We start from the raw sequence: 17,426 nt of genomic DNA on the forward strand, positions 1-17,426 counted from the left end.
TTTTAGTCATTTCCTGGATAATGATTAAAAAAAAAAAAAAAAAAAAAAAAGATTATGAGTCATCCTGCACAAGGGGCGGCTATGTGGTGTAGTGGGCAAGGCACTCGCCACCAGTGTGGAGACGCTAGGATTCGCGTGTTCGAATCCAGCTCTCCACATTGTTTTCAGTTTAGCTGGTCGTCCGCAGTAATACACATTGGTCGTATTACGGGGAGGGAAAACTGAAGGGTGGGGATCGAACGTTGTGAACAAGCGACTCCTACAAGTCGGTTGGTGCGCCTGCGCAGTAGAATCAGGAAGTGTCGGGGGCAGCGTGAGCCTCCCACGCGTTACTCCTCGACACTGAGAGATCGAGCTGCGCAGGTGAAAAGATGCGACTGCTGTTACCTCAAGTACCGGAGGGGACTTGTGCTATGTATGACTTAGTCCACATTGCAGCCGGCTTGTGGGAGGCAAGAAACAGCGTTCGTGACAGGGGAGGGTTGAATTGGATGATACGAAATTGGGATGGGAGAAAATATAGAAAAATGGGAGAAAAAGTGGATAAAAAATGAGTCATCCTGCACACAGGGGTGTATACTAATTTAGCATGAAAGGTTTTCTAGAATGACATTTACAGCACACTAACAAGCTAGCACTCACCCTTGTTAATGTAACCAATGTTCAACGTTAGCTTTCCAACGTTGCATAACATTCATAATGTTGATAACCTTGCTAGCTAATGGGTTGACCGTAACACACATTCACCGCTATTGGCTACTGTAAACGGCAATCAATATCCAAAATAACAAGTTCCTCCCTAGCTTCTTGTTTTGACAGGAAACACGTAAATATGCAGAATCAAATAGCATTCTGCTAGCTGTTTCATGGGGACTTTAAACCTGATAAAGAGAAGTTACCACAATATAGAAGTAACTTCCTAATCCAATACATTTTACTCCAATGCACTTTAAGACCCATCAAAATCACATTTAAGACCATTTGAGGCCTAACAAATATTTTGTAAGACCCCACAGGAACCCTGGAAGATAGATACCAGTTCCCTATCGGTGCATTCAGTAGAAAACTGGCTGCACACTAACCTAGCTTAGCACAATGAATGGAAGCAGATGCGTAGCAAGCATTAGCCAACAAACACCTCTCCGAGTTTTAAGCTAGGCTAGTGTGCAGCTGGATATCTTTCTACTGAACACAGAGGAAATTGGTATCTACTTTCTTGCCCAATTCTGAAGAAGACGGTAAGCACATTTCCCATAATGTTGACATGTTCCTTTAATCGTGGAGGAGTTTGATATGGGGGAGGGGTGTTCCACTCAAATAAGTATTTCAGATCTGGCATTGATATAAAATGATAAAAGCATGAATCACTGATTTAATTCAATCATTTCAAGTGCCATAAAATGATGATAAAAATCTAGCACATGCTAAACCCTAGCAGGTTAAAGGTTCCCTGTGATACAATTCACATAGATTTGGTAACCCAGCTGCTGGCTAGCGTTTGTAGAGTAAACATTTTTTATTATAAAGTTTTAACCCTTCAAGGTGTGACTTTTTCCCCCTGACAGTTCCTCAGAATCCGATCATAGAATTCTAGAACGCCACTGTTTTTATTCTTATTACATAATCATCAGAAAATTCAGTTCTCAGAATTCTAATCAAACCCTGCTTACTTGTAAAAACACACATGGCAGTATCACTCTTTCACTGTCGTTTTCAGAAAACGGTAGTAAATTGAAACTGACCCCAACCACAAAACGGAACCGATGACAATAACAATATTATGATTAACAATGTTAACATTGTTGCAGCATATATTTGATCAGGCTATACTCCTGTGAGTGGCAACATCTTGTTGGATTTCCTACAAATGGGTAAGTGCGCAATGAACTGAAACCCCGCCCCCACCCCTAATCCTATTGTAACCTTAACATAACCTAACCGTCTCACGCTAACTTAAGCGCAAAGTCACAGACGCTAGAATTTGGCGCACAACTTTCTGTAGTATATGCTACGAATCAGTTCGTGAGAATACATTTTTAATCGATGAATACCCATACTCTTAAGTTGTCTACATACGTAGATAAATGTCTTACAGGTAATATATATAATAGTCTTTCCATCAAAACACTGAGCAGATTGATCACATACAGTACATCAACAATACAGCAATAACAATAATGGCTGCTTGCTAGAGAGAAGCAGAATATAATAATAACCAGAACCAGATGTTTTAACCTGGGAGGTTCAGGGCACAGCTTAATAATAATACAGCACTTAAGGATTTTCAGCTTTAGCTCTTGTTGTTGGCATGAAAATATAGCTAGCTATTCCAATGACATCACGTTGTTAACGGATAAAAGCACGACATCATCTAAGACCTGAACTATGACACAAAACCACTTATGAAAAGATACGACAAACATTTTTGTATTCATTATATATGTGCTACTATTGCCAACAGGAATGAATGTTTGTGAAACAAGCAATCACGCACATATATAGCCTACAGTGTCTCTGCAGAGCTCAAGGCATTTCCTGACATACTGTATGCTGCCAAATATAAAAGAAAATAACCAGTCTTGCTTCATATTTCACATTCTTATCTCTGCGCAAAACCTAATTTCTATTTGCTTCCATTCCAGTAATATGGCTGCTTTCAGATTCTAAATCGCTTGTTGGGATCCTCAAGTGATCCTCAGGTCCAGTAATACATGGCAGCCCCCAGATTACACCTGGCCATTAGCAACTATTGTATGATGGTGGTTAAACCTTTTTGACATAAAGACTAGCACTGTGCAAATGAAAGGTTCTTTGGATAAGTAAGTCATCTCCAAAACATTTCCCCTAAGATTTAAATATATTATTTTGTCCAACCTACTAGTTAACTGTTGCACGTTTAAATCTACTGACCCAACTAACCTACCAACACTACCTGTCTAGCAGAACAGCCGTCATAACCAATGATCTAAACATCTAGGCTAAGGCTACACACTATCCTTGAGAGTATTAAAAGCAAAGACCTGTCTGCATCGGAAAAGGGTAGGTTTTGTCCAGGGTTAGCAATTACTATTAGCACCATCAATGGCTTCACCTGCTCTTGGTGACCCTGCATGATTCCGATTGGCCAGTTTCAGCGAGGGGACAGTGACAGATGCTGAGCGAGGGAGTTCAGTAGGAGCCGAGAACTTGAGAGGAAGCTAGGAGGACTGAAGAAAGGATATGATGGAGCTGATGAAATCTAGAGGCTTGTCGGCATGGATCCAGTGGCTAGCGTCGTGGATGTACTGGATGTCTGCATAGGGGAAGAGGCGCTGGATCTCTGGGTAATCCTCAGAGCTGCGTGGAGGGAGGGGGCAGGGAGGTATAGGCAAGGAGAGACCAAGGAAAGAGGTGGCATGAGAGGGTGGAAAAAGACCCAAGGAAAAGAAAGAGAAGGTAAGTTGGACAGTCACCTGACAATAACTGATTAAAGGCCCAATCTGTAATCCAAATGTAAACAAATTAATTCATGGGCATTCCTTCTGATTGGAATAATTTAACCTCGTGTGGTATATTTAAAACTACTATATTTTCCTCTTAAATCTTAAAACTAGCAGCTCATACTTTGAATTAATATTTTTTCTCCAGACTAAGTGAGGTCTTGATAAAAAGGACAAACTATAATATAGGTACATTTGCATTTCTGTATTGTATCTTCTATATTTAGTGACTGTAAAAGGTTTGTTTGCATTGGTCATATTTATAAAACACTGGGGTAAAACAGACCTATAGACTGTTTCTGTGGAATTGTGTTGCTAGGGGAACAGCTTGGACACAGGTTTATTTCCAGGTCAGCTATTAATATCAGCACAATATTAACACTGCAACAGAAAATAAACTAGGTCCATCTAGAATGTTTATGTTGTCAAGTTGAAACCATCTCTATTCTTATTTCCCTTATTACTCCCCTCCGCAAAACAAACTCTTCAAGAATGTATGTGAATATAAAAAAATAAATAAAAAAGTCAAATTCGGCTTTAACTGAAAAAGTACTCTTGACCATCTACAGTATTTGTCTAATAGCGGTTTGTAGTGTTCATACCTGATGTAATCGGAACTGGCTCCACCCAAGAATAGTGTGGGTCCATTGTAGGTCGTCTGGAAACTGGGGAAGCTCATGATGTTTTCTAGGTGCGCGGAAATGGCTTCCAGGTTGACTCTCCAGGAGTAGTGGCCGTTCTGCTCCACCAGGTTAGTCAGCAGGAACTGGCGCACAGAGCGCTCCTGGGAGACGGAGGATGACAAATATGACTCATCATAATGTATCAATTCTTCCTTTTGATTCCAAGACTCAGCTGAATTTGTGCCGGATCCTGCCGGAACAGGGTAATCACTATCTGTGATTATAATCTGTCACTATAGTAGTCTGTCAATATATTTTGTGTAAAACCATGTAAGATTTAATGTTATCTGGTCTGTCATGACTTTATTGTAGGCCTATATATATATTCACATAAAAGTCACGTATAAAAGGCTGAAAGCCTTTTGGGTAAATGTGGCGAATATAAATCAAATGAAAAAATGACTTTAGCACAGTGATGGAGATATACGCATGTGAACTACTGCAAACTGTGTGAAGTAGGCAACTGCCAGCCACACTGGAAAACTGGTAAAGTGGCAAGAAGACAATTTCATCTGTTGAGGTTTTTCAAACCAGTGGGATCCTATCAGTCCAAAGTGGTTTCAGAGAATCAAGGCTGGTGATTAGATTAGATAGGTCATAGATGGATCATAGATAGATTACATATGTCATAGATAGACAGACAGATTGTAGACAGACAGGACATAGATTATCAAAGGACATACGGTAGGATGGCACAATAAGGTCAATGGTCAAGAACAAGACCCTTGGAGGTTCATTGTTACGAAGCAGGAGGCCGACGACTATATGGCTGTTTTGACAATTAACAGAAAAGTAGGCAAGCGATTTTTATTACAATTCTGTGTAGTGTTGATGATTGATAGGCCTATTGTGATGATGAAGGTGAGTTTGCTAGCTATGGCATAAGTCAATGAAGGGGGGGGCAATACCTCCAAATAGATGGACTGTGTGCTGCCAAGTGGTTTAACCAGATATACTAGAAACTTTGGTTTAACATTACAAGTGAGAGCATTATCACATGCTAGAAATAATCCATGCACATGTGTCATATGACAGAGAGCTGTAGTCTACAGCCTTAGGGGGCTTTCACACTAGCCATTCGGGGTCGAATCAGAGCACGATCGCACCAAAATAGAGTGTGATGAGAACGCTCCCCCCGTCACCGGGGTCGCTGATTCGGTCCAAGACGGGACCGCTGGAATAGGTGGTCTCGGGTGCACGCCAGTGTCCCCGACGACGGTACGGGGCGTGGTGTGCATTAGAGGATGACATATTTTCGGGATTCCCGTGAGTCCCGCGGGATTCCCACAGGATGGGAGTCAATTTCACTTTGAATCCCGTGATTGGGCAGGACCGGGAGTAAGTCAACGGGGGCAGAAGGGAGTGGGAACTATGACAACAAAATCAACAGGATTTGGACAGGAGTGATACATTGGTGCATCACTAATGTAAATGTTTGGTGGTTTTATATTTAACTAAGGCAGACATCAGGGCTGTACAGCGTGCTATGAAAAAACCAGTCTGTGCAATGAATGAATTTACTGCACTAGCACCCGTGTGCGATAGGCATTCGGTTCATATCGATACTCTTATTTTGAAAATCCTGTGGCAAGTCTCATTTCCGCCCAAGCGCAGCTCCAGCCATAATATCTATAGCTCCGGCAGCTAGCAACGTTCGGTTCATATCGATACTCTTATTTTGAAAATCCTGTGGCATTTCCTCCCAAGCGCAGCTCCGGCAGCCCAACAACAACAGCGTGCTATGTTATGTTAAGAGTGCACATTTTGCAACCAGGAAATAAGTCCCTGCAACGCTTCCAATGCATCTTACATGCTTTGCATCCTCACCAAAACTAACTAGTTAGCTGCTACCGGTAACTAAACTAAGCTAACCCGGGTCAGAGGCAGAGAAAACAGTAGGTAGGTGAGGTCAAAGGAGTTTGATAGTATTTACTGAGGATGGCCAGATAATGTTGATATTTAAACATAACAAATATAATATATAATAAATGTATACATGATCATGCAACATAAAAAAAATTAGGAACGGTTTGGGAGAGGGAGGTAGGGAGGGGTTTTAGGTTATGTGTTGTGAGTTCCAAAAAGTTATTTCAAGTTTAACACTTTGAGTGCCAACGACGAGATATCTCGCTTGTTCATGCCGACCGTTCAGTGCCAACGACGATAGATCTTGTTTTTTTTATTAGCGATTTGAATTCATATTTCATCAATCTAGCCTCACGTTAGTGCTGCAAACTCTCTCTGAGCTCCATTGGGAAAATACCGCCCCCTATCGTCTCTCCCTGTGGTACTGCACCCCTTTGGAATGGATTGAATGAAACGCATGAAAAAAAAATAATCCTGCTTCCTCATTTTACTTCTCAGGCAAGTCACCCGAGACGATCGGATTCATTGCCGAGCCCCAGAACAGCGTGGAATACATATTTCCAGTACCCAGCGTTGGATCAATAAACGCGGTCGATATTTGGAATGGCGATCAGGAATTGGAATAATCTTTTTGGAGAACATCTGATCTGAGGTAAGGAATCTATTTTACCAGTCTTAGGATAATCAGAGCTTTTTTCACAGAGATATCAACGTGTGCCCTATGTGTGTGTGTGCGTGTGTGTGTATGTGTGCTGATCAGGAAATGAGATAATCGATTTTTCAGCCCGCTTCTATAGCGTGCATGAGTACACATACCATCGATAATCTAGCGTTTATTTGAAAACGATTCATAACTAGGCCAAAATATTACAACGTTTTGTGTATTCCAGAATATTCCAGTAAAGGGCGTTTATCACAGAATCTTTATATTTTCCTGAAACTTTCAAAAAACAAGTTTTTCAAAATGGTATAAAACGGAAATGAACCGATTAAAAAACAATCCGTTTCGACAATGTTGACTGCAAACAAGTCATTGATAAGCGACGGCCAGATTATACACAGCCATAATTTAAGATGTAGTTTATGCGTTCGCAAATATGAGAGCTCTATCATTGAAGTGGACGCTGGCACTCAAGCGCTATTTCTGGCGCCCCCTGCTGGCACTCAAAGTGTTAAAGCTCAATATATCAAAACGTGGCACTTTACAGTGAACAGGAGGTCTATTTGTATTAAAACAATAGATTGTTTTTCATTTAAATGTCTGGAAGAGCAACATTTATTTCTTTCAAATTATATTTGTTACCTTTTTTGAGTCGATCTAAATGTTACTGATTGTGTTGAATGGGCTTATGATATCGTCTCATATCGATTGCAGGCACCTGCATCGTATCGTGGCAGACTGTGATATTGGCAAATATCGTTGTTCAAAGAATCGATATCATATCGTATCGTGATGAAACTGGTGATTCCCACCCCTAGTAGAGTCCATACATCCAACACCAAATCCTATAATTCCTTACATGTAACGTGTCTGGCTGTGTGACGTCAACTTGTCAGCATGAAAATGACAGCCAAACATGGCACTGCAACTAAATAACAGGCACATTTGTGACTGTTACAAATATATTATATTTATACTTGTGCTACAATATTTTGGCCTGTGCTACAAAACGATCAACCTCTGTAGCACCAGTGCTATGTGCAAAAAAAGTTAACGTACAGCCCTACAGACATGATGTGACCCATGTACTGCATATTTTATACTGAGGAAGAAAAACGGAGTAGGATTGGTAAACAGGAGTGAGATGGGAGTGGGATTCTATAACAATTTTTCTGCCACGAAAAATGGAGCCTCTAATAATTGCCCAAAACGTAAGCTGTAAAAGATAAGCAAAAATGCGTACAAAGCCACTTATTCTGAGATGATAATTCATGTATCTGGATAACCAATGCACAGATTTTGTCGAGACAGGTAGCGTTATTTCGGGAACATTTATATCTATAGTCTGGTGTAGTTTTTCCACAAAAAATGGAAGCTCTAATTATTATTATTCATAGAGTCTCTATGAATAATAATAATTCGAGCCTCCATTTTTCGTGGACGAAAACTACACCAGACTATAGATATAAATGTTCCCGAAATAACGCTACCTGTCTCGACAAAATCCGTGCATTGGTTATCCAGATACAGATGAATTAGCATCTTAGAATCCAAAATTACAAAGTGGTTAGAAGTGGTGGAGAGAATAAAAGCTAGCATATAATTGTAGTGCCTGGTTAGGAGCGAATGATAATGGATGGATATCCAATATGGGGCCCGGGGGGGGGGGAGCGAGCGAGAGCATATGTGTGTAGGGTATTAGATAGCAGGTATTAGGTGTATATCTTGTATAAGACATTTATTTAAATGGTGATTTCATTGGATGTGCACTGTTAATTAATGCTTGTATATCTAATTTTATGTTGTCATGTTTGTTTATGTGTTTGTAAAAAAAAAAAAAAAAATTAGCATCTTAGAATAACAAATAACACGCAAAAGACAACCGTACCATCCAATTGGGTTTTTCTCCAGCGCGACCAGCACATCTTTCGTTGGATTGGCATGTCTAATAATGCTGTTATTAGAAAATGTGCGTGCACAGGTACAACAGATCAGTCAACAATGTCGAGCTAAAAAGTAAAGAAGATGAGGCTTCAATATCTTTTCCGTGGTTTGATGCAGTGGACCGCATAATCGGCCAAAACCAACCAGTGATCCCTCCGTTGTCCACAGTAATGTGGCCGGTTAGCCCATCCAAAGCAATTGGGAGCCCGACGTTGTGACTAGTTGTGTTCAGCGGGACTATAGCGATCAAGTATATATGCATATTATCTTTTACGTTGTTCCTTATATGTTTTGTCTATCTGTCTGTAATCTAGTATGTGGTTAGCGCGCGGCATGGCCATAATGTTTTTAGTGTAGGAAAAGTATCCAAAACCCATCGTGTAGGTTTAGCTGGTACATTACTTCCAGAGGTACAGCGAAAATGTCCCATGTAACTGTTTTGGTTATTCAGAAATATATAGACTATAGAGAGTTGCTCTCCTCAATTGTGCCTGGCTGGGAGCGAACCAAGACTGCAGTGTGTACGCAAACCAGAGGGGGGAGAGGGAGTTCGCACTCAAGAACGGAGCGAGGACGGAGCGGAGCACCCGTTCCTAATGAGAAGACACCCTTAGTTTCAGAAGCACCGAGGTCTGTGCTCCAGGCACGGTAGTTTAGTTTCAGAAGCACCAAAGGTCTGTGCTCCAGCCACGGTAGTTTAGTTTCAGAAGCACGAGGTCTGTGCTCCAGCCACGGTAGTTTAGTTTCAGAAGCACCGAGGTCTGTGCTCCAGGCACGGTAGTTTAGTTTCAGGGATGCTCGATATTGTCTTTTTTACCGATACCGATATTGTCCAACTCTTAATTTCCGATACCGATATCAACCAATACGGAATAATTTCAGGTAATTAACATTACATATCTCTTGTTGTGTAATTAACACAACATTATGCATACTTTTGACAATAAATAAAATCAGAATTTGTTCTTACTTGCTTGCCTGGGTAAATAAAGGTTATAGAAATGTAATTTTTTTTCTTTTTTTGAAAACCGATACCGATATTTTCCGATATCACATTTTAATGCCGATAATATCGGTAGGCCGATAATATCGGACATCCCTAGTTTCAGAAGCACCGAGGTCTGTGCTCCAGGCACAGTAGTTTAGTTTCAGAAGCACCGAGGTCTGTGATCCAGCCACTGTAGTTTCAATGTGTTCCCAGACTTGCTCTCCCCCCGACCCGCTGGACCAGCACCATCTCTGCAAATAGTTGTCAAACACACAAGTTGACTGAGCAAAGACGCAAAAGAAAACAAAGCAATGAAATCAACAAGGAATTGAGTCTCCAAGTCTCAGACGATTCCCAGTGAGTGTAGCGTCAGCTAATGTCAGAAATGCACAATACCTACGATATTTGATAACCGATCGTGACATGCATCTCACTTTATTTTGCCTTAACCAAAGTTGGTGTTTTGTGTGTGTATGTGCGTGTTCCGCTATTATACAGTTGTCAAGTTAGACCGCGCTCTCAAGATTCTACACTGGGTGCTGAAATCACATTAAGTATTATATAAAAAAGAAGCAGTGAAGCTAGACCAGCACTCTCAGGTTCAAGTATTTAATGGCAGCCTGAAACAAACATGTTTCGGAATTACATATTCCTTCTTCAGTGTTATAGCTTGCCGCTATTATACAGAAAATGGAGCCTGTGTGGTTCAACAATGGGGATTCAGTCACTCACTCAGCCAGTCAGGGTCATTCCCTGTTGTAGGCTGGGGGACCTATCTCAAACGCCACCCTCTTTTCTTGATGCTCCAATCACAACTATTGATTTCCTGAAAGTAACCGGCCATATTGTGGTGGGCAATTTTACTTTTGAGTTTATAAGATAACACTGTGCATAATGAAATCTATTAGAACAAAATAGAACCCTGACCTTGACATGCTTTCGTAGCTGGTCCTCAGCCATTCGCCTGGCGGTGGAGCGAGGGATGTCACTGGAAACAGTCACCTCCTGCATGGCCTGGATGTAGTGGCGGAAGTTGGTGCGGGTGGTGGTCTGGGCCGGGCTGATATCCACCACCACCAGCCTCTCCACTAGACTGGGCTGGGTGTACAGAGGGAGGGAGTGAAGAGTGAGGTTAGCGCGGATGGAAAGAAAATGATGCAGGCTGAAATGGAATGGAGGGTGAGAGTTTGGTCGGAGTGAATACCCTTTAGGAGACCATGGTATTCAAACTGTAGTGGGACGTGCCCCTCTTGTGGGGTGTGAAGGAATTGCAGGGGAGATGGAAAATATTACCCCGAATAGCCCCGATAGTAATATAAAGAAACCCAAACTTGAGGAGTGGGATCCCAATGGTGGCTTCTGAAATCTACGACGATCTCCTTAGTCTTGCTGACGTTCAGAGCAAGATTGTTGTCATTGCACCATCTCTCCAGTTAAGACCATCTCACCTCTCTGTACTCCCATCTCATCTTCATTGCTCATCATCAGGCCAATCACCATGGTGTCGTCTGCGACCTCTACGATCTGGTTGTTGTTACCATGTATGGCTGTGCAGTCATGTGTGAACAGGGAGTACAATCGGGGGCTGAGGCAGGAACTTTGTGGTGCTCCGGTGTTGCTATTTTCACCACTTGGGGCCTCTGTCTGAGGATCCAATTGCAGGTGGTGGAGGAGTCTCAGGACAAACATTGCCGGGACATTAATGTTAACGCTGATGCTGTACAGTAGCCTGGCTCAGGAGGTACACAGTAGAGCTGTCGTCTGGTAATCGGAAGGTTCCCAGTTCGATTCCCACTCCTCCCCGGGAGCGTGTCCTTGAGCAAGACACTTAACCCCTAATTGCTCCCGATGAGCAGGTTGACACCTTGCATGGTTGCTTCTGCCATCAGTGCGTGAATGGGTGAATGTGAGGAACAAACATTTTTGTGTAGCAGTGTCAGCTATAGTGCCATCCACAGAGCTGTTCTCCTGTATGCGAACTGGAGCGGGTCCAGTGAGTCAGGGACGGTGCTGTTTCTGTGTGTCATAACCACTTCACTCCATAGCTATAGCCACTATAGTCATTAAGATTAAGGCCTGTTACCTTGGTCTTTTTTGGTTAACTGCACAACGAAGGTCTCCTTGAAGCACACTGGATGACAGACTGCTGCAGTGACGTGTTCAAAATGTGTGAACACAGGAGCCAGCTGGTACGCGTACAAGTCTTGAAAACATGGGGTTTTAAGATGCTGATGGCTCGGTTACTCTTTGGCTATATCTTCAACAATGGCTTACCCAGCAGGAGTTCAGCTGACATTTAGCTGTGCTGGCTATTCATTTTACTAGATGGCCAACTTGCAATCCTTTAAGCTGGCTATTCATTTTACTAGATGGCCAACTTGCAATCCTTTAAGCTGGCTATTCATTTTACTAGATGGCCAACTTGCAATCCTTTAACAAGCTAATACAGCAGTTAGCTGGATATAAAATGCTGTGCAGGTTCTCTGCCTTATCTGTTCCACAGTGTGAGATACCACTTTGTCATCACAGACATATTGGTAGGCAAACAGGTGATTGTAAATAAAAGGTTATCATTAAACATCCCATGAAATTAAAAATGTTTCCCTCCATTTTAACTTTTCTCTGTCTTTTCTCATCTATTTATCACTATGTGCCAAAAGAAATCCACAAAACGAATTTCTTATTTTCGTATAAAGAAATCCATCGTTTTCTCGTCCTCAAAAACCACATGTCCCATGAGTGATGTCTCTGCATACGCAGGCAAACCCCCTGAAAAATTTCCAAGACATTTGGATTTCGAACAGCGCCTTCCAACGAGCAGGTACTTCAGGATGTCAATCAACCGCGGTGCTGTGATTTCCGTTTCCTTGGATCTTTAAATGACAACTATGGCCAATGAGCTGCATTGAGCCATAATTGATAGGAAATGCACGACACTTCACAACAATAGTATGAATTTGAGTACCGAATCGGAGCTCAATTTAATTCATATTGAATTAGAGCTATATTGAACTGTATCTAATCGTTACATGGTTAACTATTGATTTTGTATTGTAATAGCAGACCATGTATCACATGCATATCCCATCGTCTGAGGGAAAGATACACACCCTGCAGGGCTGCCATGTGTAATGCCTGGGCCTGGGACAAAATGTGCCCACTGGGGCCCCCTCACCATCTTGAATGATACATCTATGGAACATCAGAGGGACATCATGGCCCAGGGCCCGGGACAGTGTATGGTTGTCCCCCCCCTGACGCTGGCCCACACAGACAACAGATGTTGGAGGGTGGGCATCAAAGTCTTAAAAAAACTTTAAGAGGGGGCTCAGGGGGGACATGTTTGAAAACCACTGCTATGAGGTGTGAGTTAGAATTCTAGAACACTATAGTTTTCCTCCGAATTATATCCTGGAATTCTTGATCTCCACAGATTTCAATGATCAGTAGTAGCCATTATAATATGATCAGTTCTCAAAGTTCTAATCACCCCAGTGTGATGTCACACCTCCATGGGTTAATTGTTAAGAGTGGAAAGCCTTATACAATAAGAGAGATCAGAAGACATCCATGCTGAGGCGGTTAGGTGGTCGAGCGGAGATTGCGTTCGTCACCAGCCCCGGAGCTGTGAGCTTGGTTCGCCTGTTCGAATCCAGCTCACAGCTCCGGGGTTGTCACCAGCTTGGCTGGCCGTCTGCACTGATACAATTGGCTGTATCAGAGGGTGGGAGAAGCTGGCGGGGTGGGTCCGGGTCGTTGTAAACAGCGACTCCTACAGTTCGGTCGGGGCGCCTGCTAAGCGCGGATTGGACGTGAGGGGGATAGTGTGGTCCTCCCACACGCTACGCCCTCTCAATGAGAATCCGCGCTGCCAGGTGAAAAGAAGCGGTGATTGGCTGGACGTGTGTCGGAGGAAGCACGTGGTAGCCTCCACTCTCCCAAATGATCTGACTGTGGGGGGTAAAGCGCAGCGACCAGGAAGGGACTGGGAATTGGCATACGACTAACATTGGGATGGGAGAAAATCGGAGGAAAATGGAGGGGGAAAAAGACAAAAAAAAAAAAAAAAGAAGACATCCATGCTGTAGCATCATGATAACTTTACATTGACATTTCAGGATTGCTCACCTGTGACAAGGCAGTCGTCATGGCTACTTTCCCTCCCATGCTGTGGCCAATCAGGACACACTTCTCAATGTGTAGCTGGGCAAGCAGGTGTTTCAGGTCATTGGTCATTGCCTCATAGGTAAGCACTGGGTTGTGTGTGCTGTTACCGTGGTTACGAGCGTCTATGGTCAGCACCTAACTGGACAAAGGACAGTTAAGACACTTGGGATAGGGGAACTTTTATCAGTTAATTGTATTAATATTATCCATAAAAGTGCCATTAATAACTGGCCCCATTGGATTAGACTGAATAGTGAAGTACTTGCACAGAGCAGGTGTCGCCAAAGCTAAAGGTTTCATATATTGACCTGCAATTGGCATTATTGCAACAAATAACAAAAAAATAGATATGTTGTGTTTTCGCTCACTGCCAAGTTCAACACTACTATGGACTGATGTGTATAATACAGGCTTTGTTTGAACATCAATGTCAAAATATTACATGCTTTCTCCTATGTGATTACCCCAGCTGTGTTCGATATTCAAGTATTGGTTATTATTCAGTAAGTTATTTGGTAAATTAACAAAAGATCTTATAGCCTAATGGTATGTTAATGTTTATTACATCTGTACCAATTTCCTGCCTCAATCGGGCTGATCCAAATTAAATAAATGAGTCTTTTTAGCACAATGGCTGCTTTTATTTTGTCGGTAACTGGTAACATACTGTACTATGATTGGTCAATTAGAGATTTATGGAATCATCAGAATGCTTTTTAAAAGCAATAATCTGTGCAGAAGAAGGGCCCTTCATAAAAAGGACACATCGGTTGGGCCATCTGTCCTATAGTAATTATTAGATTCGATTATAATTTATTGTCATTATAAAGCACAAGTACAGTACAACGAATATTTGGCATCCAACCAGAGTACAAATGTAACCGTAAAGTGCAATAGGTACAAGGTACAGGTGATTAGACTAGTTATAAAATATATAAATTAGTACTACTGATTATAGTGCTAATCAGATGTATGTACCGAGTTGTAGTATTAATTATATGTATGTACAGTGATACAGGTATAAAGACACTATGGTAGTAGTCATACTGGCCAGCAGCGTAACTAGTAAGAGTAGGTAAGGGATATGTACAGATATATAGTATCTACAGATATGTAAAAGAGATTATATGCAGGTATGTACAGACAGATGTGGATAGATATATATGTATGGTAAGAATAAATATATATATACAGTATATACAGCATTATTGGACATGCTATCATATAGTCATATGGGTTTAAGTGTATAAGTAGGTATATATAGAATAATTTGATTCAGCTATATTCAGACATATGTATATATAAATGTATATATATATATATGGTATATACAGCACTATTGTACATGTTATCATACAAAGTTATATGTGTAGAGTAGACTATGAGGTAGGTCGTTTTTTTATTATGATTACAGTGTAGGACAGTGGAACTTCAGGTAGGTATAAATTTAGTATAGGAAACGGAGTTATTATGGTATGGGGGGCTGTCATCGTGGCACAGAGTTCAGGGAGGTGAGAGCTGAGGGAAAGAAGCTGTTCCTGAGTCTGCTCGACTTGGAACGGCTATATAATACTTATATTATATAATATATAATACCCATTGTGTCCTTTACCTCAAAGCTACTGTTCTAATAGGACATGCTGAGTCTAGGTGATATCCTTTACCTCAAAGCTACTGTTCTAAGAGGACATGCTGAGTCTAATATCCTTTACCTCAAAGCTACTGTTCTAAGAGGACATGCTGAGTCTAGGTGATATCCTTTACCTCAAAGCTACTGTTCTAAGAGGCCATGCTGAGTCTAGGTGATATCCTTTACCCCAAAGCTACTGTTTCCTGATGGATTGAAAATGGGGGACCCTGATGTAAACAAGACGAAAGTCTTTCTCTGGTCTGCATCCCCTTAACAATTGTGTGTATTGAGCTGTACTGTATTGTACCCATTCTGCAATCTGTTAATAAAGTTTTCAATCAATCAAAGTCTAGGTGATATGCTTTTCAGTGATTTGCAAATAAAGGCCAGATAAACGGGTTGAGACCAGATTTTGCACTGTTGACGAACCATTCAGTCAAACGAACTAGCAATGTGAGATGTAAAATAAACAAAACATACATCTCATGTCCTGTTCTCCATTGCATTACCTTCCGTCCTGTGCGCTGGACCAGAGACTTGGCTATCGAGTGGAAGTTCGATTTGCTGCCAAAAAGGCCATGTAGAAACACCAAGGGAGTGTTCTCGCCTATCCCATCGAAGACGTCATAGGTCAAGTTGACTGAACTAAAAAAAAAAATCGTTATTGGTTAGCCTTTCCTTTGAACATTTTAAATGTCATCACATTTATGTCAAGAAGAACACATAACTGTCAGGTCAGTGTCATTGTTGCCAATGGGAAAGAGCACTGTGGAAACAGGCATAATGGCCTCATCCTTTAGGGTAAGGGAAAGGTTTACGGGTTTGATGTGTTCTTCTGCCTCTGCAGATTCCACCACTGGATTTGACATCTTTTGACAGACAGTTGTCAACGAGGTTCATCAGAAAAGGCAGCACATCATCTGGTTGCAAACATCATGCACTAACAGCTAACAGTTATATGATATCTTAGAAAAACCAAAGGCCTATTTGATTAATAGGACAACCACGTATATTTGTCTTCAGATAAGTTGTCAAGTGTCAGCGCTGCAATCTTCTACCGACACGTTTATAGATAATAACGTTATCTAGCCGTTATCTTAGCTGGCTCAATGTCACACACTTATTACTGTTAGTGTTACTGTTAGCCAAGTTAGCAAAGTTTACACGGACGCACACTGACAAGACAGAGAAACTAACAAATAACTGTTAAAACGTGGCTGCTTAAAAAAAAAAAAAACAGACATGCATTCAATCAAAACCATTGGCAATGCATTACAGCTTTTCCGGGATGAGCATTAGCCAGTGTGGCACTGAGAGGCAGAGCCTCAGAGGGCATTAGTTTGCTAGCTAGCATTGCTACCTGGACGAGCTGAATGAGCCACCATCCTGCTGTCCTGCTGCTGCTGCTGCAAAACGACATGTCGCCCGCCCGTCGAGGAGTCCTCTCTGGATGATGCGACGCAAAACAGTCATGACAAGTTATGGTCGGTGTTTCAGAGTTTTTTTTGTATCTGAAGTTATTACAGAAAGAAACCCTCTATGAGAATATGTGCCAGTGTTGGGAGTGGGGACGCCGACAGCTGATTGTGCGTGGTGGCGTTACGTATCACGCAGACACATACAGTGCGTCAGCACGCAAACGTACGTAACGCACACAAACCATTGGGGGGCGCCAGAGCAAATATATTGGCCAAGATGGGGAGTTGGGACTTTGATTGATTGATTGATTGATTGATTGATTGAAAACTTTATTAACAGATTGCAGAATGGGTACAATACAGTACAGCTCAATACACACAATTGTTAAGGGGATGCAGACCAGAGAAAGACTTTCGTCTTGTTTACATCAGGGTCCCCCATTTTCAATTCATCAGGACATATATGACATACATGACATACAGATAGTCAGTACTGCTACATCTATACATTTACGACATACCAGATTTGCAAATACAGTACTGTTTGTGATACAGAAGGAGTCAAGAAAAGGGAGTATATACATTTGACG

At 41.7% G+C, this 17,426-nt stretch overlaps 1 protein-coding gene across 1 annotated transcript; it reads right to left on the bottom strand.

Annotated features, from left to right (window-relative positions):
• Window positions 1-86: 86 nt before the first annotated feature.
• abhd11 (abhydrolase domain containing 11) lies at window positions 87-16,976 on the bottom strand. Its single transcript, XM_084320289.1, has 6 exons — window positions 16,779-16,976; window positions 15,928-16,063; window positions 13,750-13,923; window positions 10,549-10,719; window positions 4,082-4,263; window positions 87-3,336 (listed from the first exon to the last, which is right to left on the bottom strand). The coding sequence occupies exons 1-6, from the start codon at window positions 16,889-16,891 to the stop codon at window positions 3,198-3,200; spliced, it is 915 nt and encodes a 304-aa protein (XP_084176415.1). The 5' UTR covers window positions 16,892-16,976; the 3' UTR covers window positions 87-3,197.
• Between the last annotated feature and the right edge of the window lie 450 nt (window positions 16,977-17,426).

Source organism: Notolepis coatsorum, assembly GCF_963971535.1.
Source record: "Notolepis coatsorum genome assembly, chromosome: 8".
Classification (NCBI taxonomy): Eukaryota; Metazoa; Chordata; class Actinopteri; order Aulopiformes; family Paralepididae; genus Notolepis; species Notolepis coatsorum.